The 19,573-nt window shown below is 26.3% G+C and overlaps 2 protein-coding genes across 2 annotated transcripts; one reads left to right on the plus strand and one right to left on the minus strand.

Annotated features, from left to right (window-relative positions):
• Positions 1-4,923: 4,923 nt before the first annotated feature.
• LOC100776003 (E3 ubiquitin-protein ligase ATL23) lies at positions 4,924-5,924 on the minus strand. Its single transcript, XM_003523254.5, has one exon. The coding sequence runs from the start codon at positions 5,588-5,590 to the stop codon at positions 5,195-5,197; it is 396 nt and encodes a 131-aa protein (XP_003523302.1). The 5' UTR covers positions 5,591-5,924; the 3' UTR covers positions 4,924-5,194.
• Positions 5,925-12,664: 6,740 nt separating this feature from the next.
• LOC100527484 (DsbC_N domain-containing protein) lies at positions 12,665-15,766 on the plus strand. Its single transcript, NM_001249759.2, has 4 exons — positions 12,665-12,938; positions 13,986-14,088; positions 14,842-15,003; positions 15,392-15,766. Exons 1-4 carry the CDS (start codon positions 12,673-12,675, stop codon positions 15,560-15,562), a joined length of 702 nt encoding a protein of 233 aa, NP_001236688.2. The 5' UTR covers positions 12,665-12,672; the 3' UTR covers positions 15,563-15,766.
• The last annotated feature ends 3,807 nt before the right edge of the window (positions 15,767-19,573 follow it).

Here is a 19,573-nt window from a genome sequence, read left to right on the forward strand (position 1 = left end):
GACCTAACTGAGTCTTATCCTCAACCTTGTAGATTATCTGTCTAACTTACCTAAGTCTAATGTACAATTTTATTAATTTGTTATGTCAAAATTTTGATTGTTGTTGTTAATTTTTATGTTTAAAATGTTTACATATTTTAGTGTGATAATTTTTAGTGTGATAATTTTTAGCTTAAAAAATGAATTCACAATTTTTCCTTCAAGTTTATACATTTTTTATTATAATTTTTATTTCAAATTACAATTTGTACCCATGGATCGATCTACAGGTTATTAGGTAATCTGATCTTATAAAATGTGAGTTTCACGAGTTAAACGTTAAACGTGTCGGACAGATCCTTATATCTATTCCTATATTTGATTTTTTTTATGAAACCCCCTAAATTTGATAGCGGAAGGAGTAATTGAATTTATTAAAACATTAAATTAATGAATTACGTGAATTAACACATTAAGTCAATTCCATTTTGCCGTTTTTTGTGAGAACATTTATTTATTTTTAATCATAAGGAGGAACATTTTCAAACGAGTGAATATTTTTATTTTGTCATTTTCTGTTAGCTTTTATGCATATCTGGACGTCATCATGTTAACCCTCATAAAGTAATGAACCACTAATCTTTTGGCAGCGCTGAAAATGAAAACTAATTTGCCTCACTTTGTGATGTGGGGAGTCACTGATTAAATTTGTGAAAAATATATATATATTTTAACATGAACCATCGATCATTGACGATGAGGATAAATAAATAAATAATAGGATGCATTTTGATGGAATTTCTGAAAAGACGACCTTGCCCTCAATTGAGATACATCAAAAAAAATATTTTAAGATCGTGCTGACTGCGCAACAAGGATATTAATTAAAAATATTTGTTGATATTTTATTGATAAAAAATTATAAACTTATTTTTTTAAAAAAAAATATATATCTAATAAAGTTATTGATAATACTTCGTATAAAAATATTTTTAATTTAGAAACTAATATTGTTGTAATCATTTTATTGGTTTAAAGTATTTATCAACTTTAAACCTAATTATTTTAATGGAATTTTTTTTAATCATATTTTTTATTTGAATTTGAGACTTTACTAAAAAAATAGAATTCAATTTCAAATGTTTAAAATACTTTAATTATTTTTAATTGTTTATTTTTTAACTCCCATCGGAAAAAAGTTATTTATTACTTGTTAACGTTTTATATTCGCTACTCTTCGGAATATTGTCAAACCATACACGACTGCATGAGGTCATGCTCTCATGAATTAGTTTGTGAGTAGTTTTTAAAAATTAAATAAGAATATGTGCCCCAAAAGATAATTGTTTCCTATTCATACTTTCCACTTGTCCCAAACATAGTGATGAAAATGACTGAAAATAAAATATCAGAAAGCAACATATTTTAGTATTGGAAATTAGAAACCAACCTTAAAAAATCATGTGATCGAGATATTTTCAAATGCTTCCTAAATCCTTTTTTTTTTTAGAAGTTCCTAAAGAGAAGCTAAAAAAAATATGAGTTACGATAATTCTTAAATGCGTAGGATATTTTTATCGCTTTATCTAATGCAAGTCTATATTTTTTTTATTAACAAAGGTTAATTATCAGTATTGTTAGTTTTTTATAAGGAAAAAATTTAGATTTATGATCTCTTTTTCTCTCCTTCTTTTCATTTTTTGGTTACCACTAAATTAACATTATATCTTTATGCAAATCTGTACATATTTGATTATGATGTATTAAATATTTATATTTTATTTTTGAAATGTTAACTAATTTCACAGTAAATGTTTTTTTCTTCAAATTTTTTTTTTTTCAATCTCACAGCACATTAAAAATACACTTTTATGGCAAAAATCGAAACACGAATACTTAGGGGGAAAAAGACGATTTTCAACTAACAGGCAAATTTCTTAACTTGGATGTACACATATTTAGAGGTTGAAATGAATAATTATCTCCTAATAATAATAATATAATTAATTGTAGTCTGATTAATATATTTTATAATCATAATTATTATGTCAAATATTGATATTTTTAGCTGAGCTTTATATTCTTGAAATTTGAAACATACTAATTAGGTTTTTTATTTTTAATTATGTATGTGCATTTTTTTTTTTAAAGTCAACCCTCTTTTCAACATTTTTTTTAATTAGCCAAACCAACATATTTCAGCCATCTATTCACTTCAAACTTGAACGCTTAAAAAGATGAAGTGTTTATGAAAGTGACAAAAATATCACACTGGACTCAGTGCATTTAAGTAGACAACTATTCAATTTCTTTTAAGTACTTATTATAAGTTATTTAAATAATTGGTGAGGAAATAAAATAAAATCATCATTTTCATTTATATTTATATTGTAAGTTATTTTATAAGTTATCTTGATGACCTTATTAAAATAAATTAAAAATAATTTATAAATATAACTTATTTTTATAAGTTCTCCTAAATATTTATATATACATGTAATCATATAATGAGATAAACCTAAACAAAATGGAATTTAGCTCTTTCAAATGCGCTTTAAATAAAGCAGCGAGGATGTGGATAAATTGATGTGAAGTTGTTTAAATTTAATTAATAATTTTGAGATTGAGTATTAAATATTTAGAATAAGAATTTTATGAACTATAATAATCATAATTTATTTAAGCATCTTTGATTCATGTAGATACATGTGGTTTTGTATAAAAATGCACTTTAAATAACTACTACTACTTTTCACTGAGTTGTTGTGTTAATTGGTTTTTATACTTTTTCTTGGAGAAAGAAAATAAATAATAGTAAAAAGTATTAAAATAAAAGTAATTAAAATACTATTTTTTTTATAAAATTAACTTCTTTTAATGAAGTTAAAGTATTAAAAATTATATTTTATTTATTGAAATAATAATAATAATTAATACATACATACATGTTCACAATTGTAATAATATATAGTATTTTTTTCATAAAGAATTTAGAAACATTTACGATAAATACTACCATGTATGTCCTTTTAGAAAGAAAATCATATTTGAGTTGGATGGCAAAACTTTTTATCATAAAAAATTTAAAGATTGAAATAAAAATCTTCTATAAACATCATAAAATCTAAATTCCATACAAATCAGAGAGATAGTTTTATTTAAATTTTCGTTGTTTTATTTTTATTAATATTTGTGAAAATATCACTTTATTTTAAATATTTATAAAAAATGATAAAAACAAACTATTTCACCTTTTCCGTTACAATTAAAAAAAAATCCTGTGGTCCTAGGTTGTTTTATACAAATCAATAAACATGATAAAAGAAAATAAAAGTATTACAAAAATAACGTTATCATTATTAGTTCATTTTTTGTTTTTTAAGTCATATAAGTGGAAAAAATAATTAATATTATATTATAAAACTAAAATGATAATTGATAAATTTTATTTTTCATACGGGATAATTATAATGGAACGGAGAAATTACTAATAAACACGCCAAAGGAAAGGATCGTATTCGTCCCATACAGTTATTGTTTAAAAATAAGTGGAAAAAATAAACTTGCGCATTTTCCATTGGAAATTAGAAGATATTTTTGACTGGAAAGCTGGAAGATCTTAAAAACATTTATGACTACGATGTTGATAAAGGTGTGAACTGTGAAATGGAATATTACTACTCGTTGAGTTTATTGTCTTTGGCGTATTGTTGGTGCAAGTTCAGTTGCAAAACACCTTCTTCACTACTCCGCGGGGCTCCTTAGTTTTGATATCTACAAATCTTAATATATGACAGCTATTGCCTTTCTTTCATTTCCAACCTCAAAGTCAAAAGGTTCATGTACAAACCAGTAGTCACCCATGCAACTTATTATGGAGGGACCCATTCAAATGTGAGACACTCATTAATTCTGTCGGGGCATACCATGCAAATAATGCAAAGTAATGAATAAAGAAGATAAATTATCGGTTAATTTAATTTAATAAATATATATGATTTTTTTTATACAAAAGGAGATATAATTACTCAATTGCTCCTAAAACTTAAAATTTGATGCTTAATTAATCATATATTTTTTATTAATCAGTATAAATTTTAATTTTAATATATTTGAAATCATTTATTAGCTTAAAAATTTAGGATAATAGTAAAATATCAATTTAATTTTGCATTAAATAATAAACTAGTGTTAATTTTGCAGCGACAAAAGATGAGGTAACTGGATAGAGAGTGACAAATATTAAGAAAATGAGAGAGAGAGATTTTAAAAATAAAATAAATAAGAATTGTAATATAAATATCCAGAAAAAAAAAAAACAAATATCAGAGTTACACGTTTCTTTAAAACTCTGCACGTTACTAAAATCAGAAACTTTTGTAAACATATTTTTTTTGCTTAAAGGAACTTACTAACTGGAAAAGTCTTGGCAGATGTACTCCATGACCCCGCAATAATTATACTCTTGCTTTAATTTGGAATGTTGTTTTTCCTTACACACTCTAATTTTTAACCACGTCAAGGGAGATGATAAAAATAGATAAAATTTAAATGTAATTTTTCAAGTGCTTCAGTGCCACTCTTTAGTTAGACTTTCATTTTGATATATTGCATTAATATTAATATAAAGCTGCAATTTCAAATTAATGAACCTATAAAAATCAAACATTCCAAGCTGGCGTGTAGCTGTATAGTGTTTTGGGGTGATAAGATCAAAATCAAAATCACCATGCGCACTCTGTGACTCCCCATGGAAAAAGCAAACGTAACCAACGTTCAGTTCACGACCCGCACTTGCTTCAACCATCCCTCACCTACGTGTCTGGGATTTACGTGATAGCGTCAATTCCCCACTCCTTTGTCTTCTCCTCCATTCGTACCTTCTTTACGTGCAACAAGCAATACTTTACGAAACAAAGCGAAAAATTCAAATAAGCTTCACAATTACATCTCCAAAGTCCAAACCACATAATATATAAATTAAACCATGGCTTCTGATTTTTCGTGTACTAAAGCTAAATTCATCTAGGCCATAACACACAACAACCACTTAACCACAATACACGACACATAAATATAAATATAATAATAATAAATTAAAAATAAGTAACGGGAGTTCTAGAAAACTAGAAAGAACGCTAAGAAAGAAAACAATAAAGATAATTAAGAATTTGGCCTCCCTCATTCATTCCTTGAATAACGAATGTTTCATTGTTCAGCAAGGGCTTTGGGAAGTGAAGATTTGAGGGTCCAGCTTGGTCCTGCAAACGGGGCAAAGAGGGTGCTTGGAGAGCCAGGTGTCAGCGCAATGGACATGAAAACCATGGTTGCAACCGGGGACCAGTCTAGCCGGTTGCTCGCTCTCGATCTCGTCGAGGCAGACGGCGCATTCGTTGCCCAAGACGAGTTCTTTGCCGGTGACTCTTGGAAGCTTCTCCAACTCCAGAGCGGATAGACCCTTGTCAGCGACGGGCTTCACCGGTTGCCCGTCGATGGGGGGTTGCTGGTGGTGCCGGGTGGTGGCGTACCAAAGAAGGCACATGTAGACGATAAAAACCCCGCTCATGCCAAGGCACGGCAAGAAAAGCGCCAGAAGGACCGAATCGAGCATTTTTTGGCCTTTGAAAGTTTCAGTCGCAGTGGAACCTTTGTCCGATTCCAATAGAAAAACAATTAATGCGGCGGTGGGGGTTGGTAAAGGAGTACCCAAGAGATTGGGTCTTGGCGACAATTACCCAGCATATCGCAAATTCACACAGGCCTATGCCTTGTGGTATATGGGAAACCCCGAAATTGAAGAAGATCGAATCAGAGATTGCGGTGAGGGTTAATAGGGGGTGGTTGGGTTGAGAATTGTGAGTGCCGAGTGGAGAGGGAAGAAACGAAGAAGGGTATTGTTATTATCATGCGTGGCTTCGTTCTGTTCTTAACGCTCTTGGGTTTTTAGAGTGAATGTGAATATATATACAGGACGCACGACATAGAGGTGGCACATCTCTATCCTATCAATATTTAAAATGTATTTAAATATTTATTTATCTATTAGTGTATGATTAATTATTTATAAAGGTGCACATTATCGTTACGATTATGTCCTCCCTTTTATTTATAAATAAATATTTATTTTTAACATTCTCTATAATCTTCTATCTATTATCTATGAAAATTATCTATAAAGGTTAGAATAATTATATTTTTATTTGTTATGTTCTCCTAGCCTATATTTTTAATTGAGCGTCAATTTTATTTTTTTTGTTTTGCCGATTCTCCTCGGATGAAAGATACCCTAAAAACCGATATCTAAGATCTGAAGTCCTAGATTGACTGCATCAATCTCCACGTATCACGATTTTAGATTTTGATAATATCAAATTATTATGATAGCCAAGACTCATTTATCACAAAAAGATTTTATTTTTTAAACGGATGCGCACTGCACAGCTGTCGTTGAGTGAAATATTTACTGATGAGATAGGTATAAAATATTATCTTCAACATTTACTAATATACTTTTTGTTACCTCTTGAACATTCAATATGTTATTATTTTTATTTTATTTTAAATGATAAAATAATAGATGCAATAAATATTAATTGAAAGCTAAAAATTTATAATACTTTCAATTATGGCATGATATTTTAAATTATAATATTTTAAAAATTAACAAAAAGTTCATTGTTACAAAATAAACTTAAAGAAATATGTAATATAAGTTTTAATGAGAAAAATGTCATATTTTCAAAAGAAAGGGTGGGAATATTTTGATAAAATTATTTTCTAATAAATATTAATTCTCTTATATTATGTGAAAAAATATTAAATATTAATTATTTTGGGATGGAAAAAATATCGTACTATTAGATAATTTCTAGTGAATTGATAGTGTAAAAACAAATTCTATTGCTTGTGTATAAAAAAAAAATCCAGTATTCGAGGTGCTTGGCAATGATGAGTCGGGATAAAGCGATAAATCACGTAAGAAGAAAGCGACATAGGTGGGTAGCTGTGGGCGACGATGGATTTGTGAAGACCAAAGGAACACAAAGGATATGCATCTGATATTTGCTATGACTGAAATTGGAACGAGGAGACAAGCTTCTAAGTGGGGTTACCAAAGGAACAGTTTGGTCCCTCTTGATAAGGAAGCCACCGCAATCAATCGATGCTACGGACCCAATTTCGAGATAGCATGGCTTAATGTGCCTCAAGCCATCCGCCAATAAAACCCAATAGATAACATATAGGCCCCTTCAGTTTCCTTGTTTCGACTTTCGATTACAATTAAGGTTAATAATCCTCCCTCCCTGTCGTAATAATCTTGTGTAAACAAAAAAAATCTTAAAATAATTATTATTTTATTTTTTTAATGCAATATTACTTATTTTTTAACTTATATTTCTTATAATATTAATTACAAATAACAAAAACTAAAATAAATTAACGATGATAAAGGTTAATTTTATAAAATTAATATTCTGTTTCGTTTATTAATTTTTCTTGATATATGTAAAATATCATAGGACAATAATTATAATTAGACAAAGAAAATATTAAATACACTTTTCTAAAATTTATTGAGTTGTTGTTTAGGGTTTGATTTCTTATTGTGTGAGCAAAAAATGAGTGTTGAAAAAATGTTCTAATATGCAAAAAAATCTTATATAATTTAGTAGTAAACATCAATAAGAATTTATAAATAATCTTCACCCTTAACCACTAGATGATTTTTAAGAATAAAATTGTAACGAACCAATAACTAAAACAAACAATATCTCCAAAGAGATAATCCTAACGATACTAAGGGTTTGAGGTGAAAAAATAATAATTTATTTTAATACACAAAAAAAAATGCTTTGTTTTTGGAGTTTAGATTTAAATATCTTTTATAAGATTTTTAAAAATAAAATTTGGAGAATGTATAGCAGCGGTTCCTTAAAAACATGCTTAATGCATGGGCTAAAGCAAAAGGCGGATGAAGACAAGGAACTCTAACAGCGGCATTGTTTAATTGAAAATTGAATGACTTTTGTTGAAACAGAGGGCCGGTAAAGGGCAGCACAATTGACTGAATTGAGTCAAGACTTTAGGGAGAATGAGTCTGAACTGAACCTTAAGATATGCGGTATGAGTCAGCCAAGTGTCTCATTTTTTTTACTTCGCGCTCCCATTTTTGTTAGTAGGGTTTACTATTTTTTTTTTAATTTTTGATTTTTTTGTCAATATATTTTAAATTTTTTGTCCTTATTTTTATTTCTTTATTATTTTTTATATACTTTTAGTTCTTTTATAAATAAAGATAAAAAAAAGTTACGAGACTAAAAAAAAATCAAGGATTAAAAACAGAAATCTTAAAAAAAAATTGAAACTAAAAATATTGTAAACTCTTTACAATTGTTTCTAAGTTATAAAATTGTTAAATAAATATTAATGAGGCTGAGTGTGGTAAAATGAGCTAATTACTTATAAGGTGACTAATCAAATTTTGAATGCTTGTCAAAGTCGTGTTTCCATTTAACGTTCTATTGTGTTTTGAACAAAGAATGTTTGAAAGTCTAAAGGAAGATACCCGTATAAAAAAATAAAAATGTCTTGTTTTAAGACTTGGATTCTTTAACTTTATTTTTTTGAGTACAAACTTAAAGTGTGAGGAGTGTAATTTAGATAATATAGTATATTAATAATTAATTATTAATACAAATTTGTAGTTAATTTTAGAATTTATTATATATGCACATGGCTTATTATTATATTTAATAGTTAATTTTTAATCAATAGTTAATTAAAAACGTGTTTATTTTTTAAATACACTTTTCACTGTAGAATAATTAAATATTAAAATCTAAATGATGTCAATTGACAGGTAGTAGTTTATATAAGTAATAAGTTCATAATATACAATTTTTATATATTATTTTTAATTTTGCAAAAACATTGTTTGAATAAATTTGTCTTTTAAAATGCGAAGTACATTACAAAAATAAAATATATTAATAATCTTTTAATTTATAAATTAATGAATGAATTATGACTATATATACATATAAATTATAAAGATATTAAATTATTTTCTCTCAATTTATTTTCCTAAAAAAACATTCTTAATTATATTTTTCTTGTAAATGAATTATTAGCAAACTAATTTTTTAACTCTTGTAAATGACTAAATACACGGAGTAAATATTTTTATATGTAATCATTTATTTATATAAATCAAAATCAATTTGTTATGTATTCTTTCACTAAATCAAATTAGTATAAAAATAAATTTTAAATTTAAAAACCAACAACAATTGATACAAATAATAAGGATTTGTGTCTGTTAAGCAAATAGTCCAAAATTCAAATCCTGATTGATAATTGAATATGAAATAAATCATATAAAAAAACAAAAACAAACACTAAATTGTTTCTAAAAAAATCAATTATTTAGTAATAAAAATCTATTGTTTTTCTTATTTCAACTGTGACAATCGATCGTTTAAAGATAAATATACATTTGTTAAAAACTGATTATTTTATTCTATTTTTCTATTTTGTTCTTTCCTTTTTTTTTTCATTCAAATTAAACACACTTAATTTTCTATTTCTCCTTTTTTTTTTCCTTTTCCATCTAACAAAGTAACAAACCATAGGCATAAATGGGAAAAGGGAGGTGGTGTATAGTCGTAAAAAATCGGGAGGAGGCGTGACAGAATAAAGAAAATCCAACTAATGTACTCCGTTGTCAACAAGAAACGTATGATAAATCCAGCAAATGTACATATGTACTTGTTTGCAACCAGAACGATATATGATATGACACCTTCATGGCGGCTACACACTTTGTGGCCTAAAGAAAATATATCAAATAAGACTTTTTATGCTACGTACTTCTCATCTAACGAAATTGCACACATGTGCCCAAGCATGCCAACAATGGATACTCAAATTCATTAATTGGGACCGTTGAATCTTTTGTTTATTAAATTATAGAGATTGCATTCGTTTAATAACATCTAAATTCGCATACTCCAACAAGCTATTAGTATGATGGATAAATTAAATCTGTTCATAACTTTTTCTTAATCTAAATTAGAGAGTTGTAATCAGGTAGCTTGACCTACGTAGTTTATAATTAATGAGAGGAGCAACTATAAACAATGTTTTTTTTTTAAAGAAAACTATAAACAAGATAAGAAATAATTCTGCATAGATCTATTTATTCACACTTTTTTATTGTTATCAAACTAGAGAAAAATATTCCGATAGAAGAGGATCGAAAGTGAGATGTGAATTCATAATTTGAATGAATTGGTTCAGTACAAATGAGATTTACAAATACATAAAAATTAGTCATCGGCATAATGAACCATAAATGCAAGACAAAAATATCTAATAGGTCAATTAAAAGTTTTAATTTTTTGAAAATTTTTAAATTAATAAAATTATCTGTTAAATTAATGGAAAAGTATAAAAGAATATGATTTTTTAATTTTTATTACGCAGACAAAACTATATTTTGAGGTGATTATAAATTTATGTTTAATAATAATTTTGAAGTCATAGTAATATTATTTTTTATTTAAATAAAATATTTTATTAAAATTAAAATAAATAATATTACGATCAAGGAAAATAATTATTAAAAAGAATAATGATGATGATAACATGCTTGTACCATAGCCTTTTCGTTATTGGACGCATCCTGCATCAATGATGACTCATGATAGCAATGCCTCACTTGCAACTTCGATCAAGCCCATGCTTGACACACTGTATTTCGGAATTAATAAAGCAATTTGTGTTCCTTAATTTCAAATAGTGTTTCTTGAATCACACGTGAAACACGGGGTTTGTGTTCCCAGTAAGTTTTTGGCATATTTTTCTCCATGCCGTAAAATTGTCTTCAACTCGCTAATTTTCTGTCAACTTTCATCAACTATTAGACAATGATGCTTTAGTGCGTGATTTTTTTTAGTTTTAACGTAATTGTATGTCAATCCATGTTTTCTTTTTTACGTTTCTATCTTGGAAAATAGTAAAACTCCGTTTTGACGTGGTTACAACAAAAAAAAAACCAAACACATCCTTAACCATTTTCACTAGCTCTGCAACACATGATTCAAATCTTTCTACAAATTATAAAAGTCACCTAGTATGTGTTTGGAAATATGCATGAAAAAATTATTTTGAAATAACGCTGTTCTATAGAATTAAAATTAATTAAAAGTGAGCTTGTAGTAACATAATTTTTGTAAAGATAACTAATGTTAGAAAATTAATTTTTACACACAATATTTTTGTAGTGACATAATTTTTTAAATTCAGAAAAAAGAAAATTAATCACAATATTAATTGTTTGAAAGCTTACCAATTCATCGTATCAATTTATATATATTTCTTTCAAATTCAATTATAAGAAAAAAAAATTGGTGAATTAAATAAATATAAGCAAATTTTAACTATTTTTTTTACCTTATTTAATAATACCGTCTAAGAATACTCTCCAATTAGTTGCATTTTTTTAAAAGTCATCAGTAAAATATCAGTAAATGATATTAATTAACATTCTTAACTTAACTTTATGATAATAAAAATGATATTAATTAAAATTCTTTAAAATATTAGTAAATGATAATAAAAATGTATGTTAGACTTTACGAAAATTAAACTTAACTTATATGATAATTAAATATTTTAAAATTTTAATATAATATTTACTATAACTTATTTAAAAATATATGTTGTAATAAGATATAAATTTATCTTTTGAAAAAGTTAATTCTAAACTTTAACTTATTTTTTTTAATGTATATCAACGTCTTTAACATTTAAAAATATATAAAACTAAATGTAATATAACGAATTTAATAATAAGAATAATATAAATATTTTTTTAAATAGGACAACTTAATAGGTCTAAAATGTTTTATGAATAGTATATGATTTGACATTTTTAACCAAAAGGCTTTAATAAAAGTGTTTAACGTGATTTATTTAATGCATAAATTCTTGTCGAGCCTAGTTCATCTCTACTGTGAAGATGGAGATCAGAAGATTTATCCGTGAAAAAGTCTACCGATTGAGGTGATTGTCGTCCAAATAAACATTAGTATTTCCTATGTTCAGTATATTGTTTACGAGCATCTGACAGCTTTTCCTTAAAAAAAAAAAAAGAAACCCGAACAATCAGTATACATATGAAAAAAAAAAAAAGATTTAAATATATTTTTGTTTTTAATAAATATTTAATTTTTATATTTTTTTAATAAATTTAAATTTTATGTTAAATTTTTAATAAAATAATAAATTTATTTTTATCTTAATATTTTTAATTTCTGAAAATTTATGAATTTTGTATTTTTTTAATAAAAAAATCATTTATGATTAGTCAAAACTAAAATAAAAATTTTTAATTTATGGGAGATTAAAAAATATCAAAGTTAAAAAATAAAATTATTAATTTATTTGAAATTTAATATAAAATAATATTTTTATTAAAAAAAAAATTTATTAGAGATATAAAATATATATTAGAAAAAAAATAATGTCTTAAATGAGTCCGAGCATCTTACAAAAATCATTTATTTTCTGCCTGGATTTATTAAAAAAAAAAAAAAGGCGCAATCTCACTAAACAATAATTAATCAGCACATGAAATAAAAGGGAAAGTTTTTCTGGTGAGTGGGTTCTTCCGCAACTAAGTGAGTGAGAATGAAAATGTTGCAGGTGGCAATAGTGCAATTGGCTGCGTTGCAGGTTTTTGTTATTTTTTTGAGTGGTGGTGCTGATTACATACCGCCTTCAAGGTTGGATGGGTTCGTCTACCAAAATGGGTACTTAGATTTGGATACTGTTTTGATAGAAGCGTTTTATGATCCGGTGTGCCCATACAGCAGGGATTCATGGCCTCCACTCAAACAAGCTCTTCATCACTATTCTTCTCGGGTTTCGTTCCTCCTTCATCTCCTCCCTTTACCGTTAGTCATACCTGCATATTTTCTCACTCTCCCCTTCCTTCTCTTTTCTTCCCTTTGATGACTTTTAATTATTTTTGCTGTGCAGCTATCTCAGACAGATTAGATTAGATAGTTATTTATTTATTTAGATTATAATTAATTGATTAAAAATCGTTTGTTAATTCATTTATGGTCTATTAAAGAATTATTTAAAAACACTTTTTTCTTATTTATCCATAAATAAAATTTAATCAATAATTATTAATATCAAATAAAATAATTAATTTAATTAAAAACTATTTATTTTATTTTTTCAAAACTATCATTTATCACTTTTTTCTCTAATTCTCTTTGCTATTTGTATGTCATTAAAAAATTTCTTTTAATTAGGATATTTTAGTCTGAAAAGAACTATTATAAGAAAGATTATGAATTGACTCTAACAAAAAGAATTAAACACCACTTCGATCTTATTCGGATCTTATAAATTGAATCGGAGGGAGGATCTATTGGATTTTACATGAATGGACCGGATGAGTCTTCTAATTCAGGTCTTATAAATTGAGTCAGAGAGAGTATCTATTGGATTTTACATGAATGTACTGGATGAGTCGTGGATTAATGGATATTTTTGCCACTCATATTGTTGCCTAGTAACTTCCTTGTCTCTTAATGTTATTATAAAGGTCAAATTATTTAGTTGTTCCTGAACGATTTAAGAATTTTTAAATAGATTCATAGATTATTTTTTTAATTATATTTCTGATATTAGTTTTTGGTGACTTGAAATTGTAAAAAAAAATAAAAATACTGATTTTAAAAACTCAAGAACTCGATAAAAAAAATATTTAACAAAAAACTCAATTAAAAAAGAATTGGACCCATTTGAAAATTTTCAAATATTTCAGCTAACAACCGACTAATTTAACCTATTATGAATCATGTTGAATCCTGAAATTCAGCAAATATAAAAATAATGTGCTAGATTGCATTTAATATTGTTTGTGCGCTGACTTCAATTGTCATTCTACCTACGCGGAGTATAAATTTTGTCTATGGAAATTGCAGTTACCATGACAATGCTTTCGTCGCGACCCGTGCTTTGCACATTGTGAACACATTGAACGCATCTGCAACGTTCCCCTTGCTGGAATGGTTCTTCAAGCATCAGGTTTGTATTCACAGTTTCAAAATCAATTTGTATTTGATGTATGTATCGGTTGAATACCAGATTTGTTTGTTTAAATTGATTGAGAAAGGAGTTCTCCGTTTTCATAGTGCTTTAAATCTCCACAAGCCTTTCAAGTAAAGTTTCAACTTTTCACTGTTTTTTTCCACTCCTTATTGTTGGTTGTACTCTTTCGCTATGGTGTTGGCCTCTTGGTTTACCAATTCTTGCTTTGACACATTTTATGTCTTTTATGGGCACACACACGGACTGCGCAATTAATGCCATAGATATATCATGTTAATGGGCACACACACAGACACATTCATTTACTCCCCTGTTTTTATTATATCCAAGAAATGAGATGGAAAATTGTTTTCTTCCTGCTTGTTCTGTTTCAATTTTCAAAAATAGCCTTACATATTGATCACTTGATGGTTGAGTGCTGCATCTGATTCGTGGGGAGATTTCGGTGTGTGGGTTCGCACAATGAAAGTTGCGTTGCTGAATCAGTAACATGTATTAATATAAGACATACCTGGCATAACTCATAACTATAACGAAGAGCAACATTGTAAAACCACATTTCTCTGGCTTAAAATTGTATACATTTGCATCTAGGAGAGCAACAAAATATTTGTGCGTATCTTCTGTATTATGCCTAAGACATATATACATTTGCATCTAGGAGACAATCTTTCTACTTAAGTTATTCAAGTTTCTTACTCACCAGATCTAGTGCATACCCTTTATCAGGAGAAATTTTACGGGGCCCAAACACGGAACTTATCTAGGGCTTCTATTGTAGATGAGATAGTGAAGTCTGCAACAGAAGCAGCTGGGAGCTCTTATTATAACGCCATAAAGCATGGCTTCAATGACACAAAAACTGATTATCAGACCAGAGTTTCTTTCAAGGTAAGACAAACTCTTTTATCTTTGAGTAGAAGTGACAAAACAATCTATTCATCCATCATCATCCGATTCATCTACCGGTAAATCTATCAAGAATGTGTTCAGACTAATTCCACATATTAGAAGATATTTGGATTTCAATTTTTGTATTCAAAACTAGTATTTTCATATCTTATTAATTACTTGATTTAAGGCTTGATAAGACGCCTAAATATAGCTCACCTTTCAATCAAATGCATTTGATGTTAGTTTAGTTCACCTTCCACTTTAAAATTATGTATTCTTTGAATTAAGACTGGATTATTCAAATTATGTTAGTTTAAATATAGCCGGCCTTTCAATCAAATTCATTTTTCATGTTAGTTTAATTTTAAGTTCTTAAAAAATGCAGTACGCTGCTTCGAGAGGGGTGTATGGAACGCCTTCTTTCTATGTCAATGGATTCTTGTTGCCTGATACTGGAGCTACCGCTGACTACAAGACTTGGAGGAAGGTCATTGATCCATTGGTTGGTGTGAAGAAGAGTATCCAGAATGAAGAGTCCCTTCGTTTCTTCTTGTAAAAATTGTGGGAATGTAAAGCCCAGTTGCATTAGCACTTTATCATTGAAGGAATCCAAATAAAGAGTGTCTCGTAGCTGCTAGTGTCGAGAATGCAATAATGGAATCAACTGTTATAAAACATTCCTTAGTCCTTGCATATACATATGTGGCATGGGTTGGAAATTCGTATATATGATCCACGGGGTGATGATGCTACGTTCCTTAGGCTTTGGATTTTTGAAAAAATGATAGAATGAATTGGGATATATTAAAATAGAATCAAATATAATGGAACATAATAAAATAAGAGGAGGAATCAAATTAGATCCGTGTAACTTTGACAATTATTTTATCAATCTATAATTCTTAATTGAATGATATTTTTTTAAAATTAACAGTTGGATTGAAAGTTTCATTTATATATATTATATGTGTAAAATTTCATATTAATCTCAAATCATTTGTACCTCATTCATATAAGTTAAAATGATTATAATATAAACATTTAAAGATATACTAAAATACGAATCATCTGATTATCTTCTTATTATTATTCAATTTTGATAAAATTTGATATAGACGATCTTGATAATATATAAATATAATTCAACGGTTGAATTAATAAAAATCATATTTTATATTAAATTATAAAATTGTGTAACAATTGTTAAGGTTATACTAGTATAATTTGATCTCATCTCATAAAATAAAATCTTTATTTAGTTGTTTGAATATATTAATTAAGATCATCTCGGAGAAGTGTATTTCTGGATATATTTGCTTGGTTCACAATAACAATATTTCAGGAAATACTTATTAGTTATTAAAAAATATAATTTTAGTTTCCTATTTTACTTTGGTTACCTTATAAAAAATATAAATATTTGTTTTTCTTTTGTTTTTTTAAATTTTTTTTATTCAACCGCCAATTTTGAAGGAGTTGACCGTTAAATCGTTAAGTCAAGTTTTTTAATAATAAATTTTAATTAAATTCTCATTAAATTAAATATTTTATTAATCAAATTAATAATTAAAATTGTAATATTATAATCCCACGTCAACAATTTAGTCGTCCAAACTCGAACGTTTCAAATTTAACAAGTCTTAATAGTAGTATATAAGAAAATTTAGATTTAGATTTTACACTTGACAAAACTACATGACGCCTTATTGAATAATGTTAAAAGTTATGATAAATATTTGCTTTTGTTCTCAACATGAAATTCGTTGATAAATGTGTCCTTAAAAATGAAAATATAAAGTTTAATTCCTGAAAATGTAAAAAATACGATAAATATATTTGACTATATTTGTTATAATATTTTTTTGACTTTTCATTTTTCCACTCCGCTGATAAATGCGTCTCTGAAAAATAGAAATGTAAAATTTAGTCATCGAAAGTATAAAAAAGGGAAAGCGGGATTAAAAAAACAGTCTTAAGATCTAAACTGTTATACTTTGATTATCTATCTATTTATCCATCTATTAAATTGTTAATTGACTTTTTAATTAATCAATATAACTACTTATTTTTCAAAATAAATAAATTTCTTTAGTTTTGTGACATAAAAAAATTGAGTTACCATTTTAAAAAATAAAAGTATTTTATTTCTTGAAATTTTTTGTTTCTTCAATTAATTATTAATCTATCTTTATTACGTACTCTGTTATAGTATGTCATGGAATGCAAGGTCATTACAACCCTTAAATTTTGTTTTGAAAGAACAAACCTCTGTATTAGTTTTTTTTTTCCAAAGTTAACCTTTGTATTAATTTAAACATTATTGTATTTTTTATTTAAATTTATTTGGGTTCTTTATTTGTTAGAAACTATTTTCATTTCATTCATATATTGGGTAATAAGTGTTGTCTCGAGTGAAAGCACATAAGGTTTATTCAAGGGATTCTTTCATATTTGAGGTATACATATATACATTTTATTGATTAAGTAAAAAGACTTATAATTCCACTTTAGCTTTATCTAGTATAAATTTTGTGAGACTTTTTTTTTAAAAAAAATAGTTGATTAAATTCTTTTTTTAATAAATAAATTTGATCCCGCGGGCGATTGTGTTTTTTATACTCAAAATTCTCGACATATTATTTTCAATCTAAATAAAAGGGTACTTAAGTTGGAATTGGAATATAGAATAATTTTAAAGATTGAAAGTGAAAAATTCGATAAAATTATAAGACATAAGATAATTTTTTTTAAAAAAAGTGAAGATTAAGGTTTAACAAGGAAATCAAAATAATAAAAATATAAATATTAAAAGATAATTTAAAAAATATATTAGATAAGTATTAACCAAACAGGAGCAGTAAATTACAAACTCACAATAATAATAATAATAATAATAAGTCACAATTTATTATTAATGTCTAAATATATTTCTCGTACTTTTTATACTTTCAAAAATTAAATTTTATATTTTTATCTTTCAGTGATACATTTATGAGTGAAATGTGAGATGAAAAGTCATAAAAATAATATGATAAATATGCCGAGGCCATCCACCTTGGCAATCATTATTTCAAACATAAATATTTGTCTCTCTGTGTGAAATAATATGACAAATTTGTATGTTTAGAAATTAAATCTTATATTTTCATATTTTAAGGATGTATTTATTAATCAATTATAAGATAAAAATAACTATTTATCCTAAAAGTTATTTTACAAAATAAAAACAAAAATAAAAAATATTTAAACCAAATAAAAGCACACTAGTACATTTTTTATCTAGTGTTTATACTTTATAAGCTCTTTTCCCACGCGTAGCTTTTTCCCTCGCAATATCGGGGGATCTACCTTATTAAATAAGTGGATTCCTAACTTTTCTATATCGCTTCAAAACGGCGTTAATGGATCCTTACGATGCTTCCTTTATCAATTAGATTTATAATCTCAATCAGAATCAATGATGTTGTCGTGAAGTGCAAAGATCCGGCCAGATTCAATGTACCTCGTCTGCATTAAATCTCATACACACACTGAAATACACCCTCCTCTCTTGTAAAAGAAAACAAATTATTTTAAATTTTAATGTAATATTAATTATTTTTTTATTTTTATTCTCTATAATATTAATAATAAAAAATAAAATTAATAAATAAATTCATGATATTCTCTTATATATATATATTTATTTATTTCTTGTCTTGTGTAAAATAATTTAAGATGATTATTATTTTAAGACAAAAAAGTATCGGACTACAAATAATTAAATATTGTTACGTGCAATTTCCAAATTTATATTTTGGGAAAAAGACTTCACATTTATGTTTCTTTTCAAAAGTTTAAATGAGTTTGTGATAAGGTGCATGATTATGACAAGTTTGAAGGCTCAATATACTTGAAAGTTGTAGGTCTATTCTTTACCTATTAGATCAATATTTTGTTGGATAAAAAAACAACTTCTATAATAAGTATTTTTTTCCTTTTAATTTTTTAATTAATATTTTAAGGACCTTGATAAATAACAATTTTTTAAAAATATATATGCATAATACTTTTTAATGAATTTAAGATAAGAAGTTCATATTAGAATTCACATTAAAACTACATAATACATTCAAATTTATATTTCTTTAGTTCCAAAATAATAGTCATTTTAAGTTATTTTGTATACATAAAAAAAGTAATAATAGATGAAAGAAATTATTAATTTTACAAAATTAACTCTATAATAACATTATTTCATTTATAATTTTTGTTATCTACCATTAATAGGACATTAATGAAAAAACGTAATTAATGTTAGATTAAAAAATTAAAAAAATAATTATTTTAAGATAAATTTTAATGAGATATACATTAATAATGGGCATTGGTTAAGGAATAAATATACATTAATAACATTTTTTAATGAAATTTGACCATAAGTAAATAATAAGAATCTCGTTAACCAGTATTTTTAGGATACTGATTAAAGAATTAAAAAAAAATTATTGTACAAATCATATTAAAAAATAATGAGCAACATAATTTTATGTTTACCTATCTAAGTAAAAGTATTTGTCAAAGAAAA

The sequence above is a fragment of the Glycine max genome, chromosome 4 (genome assembly GCF_000004515.6).
Source record: "Glycine max cultivar Williams 82 chromosome 4, Glycine_max_v4.0, whole genome shotgun sequence".
Taxonomy (NCBI): Eukaryota; Viridiplantae; Streptophyta; class Magnoliopsida; order Fabales; family Fabaceae; genus Glycine; species Glycine max.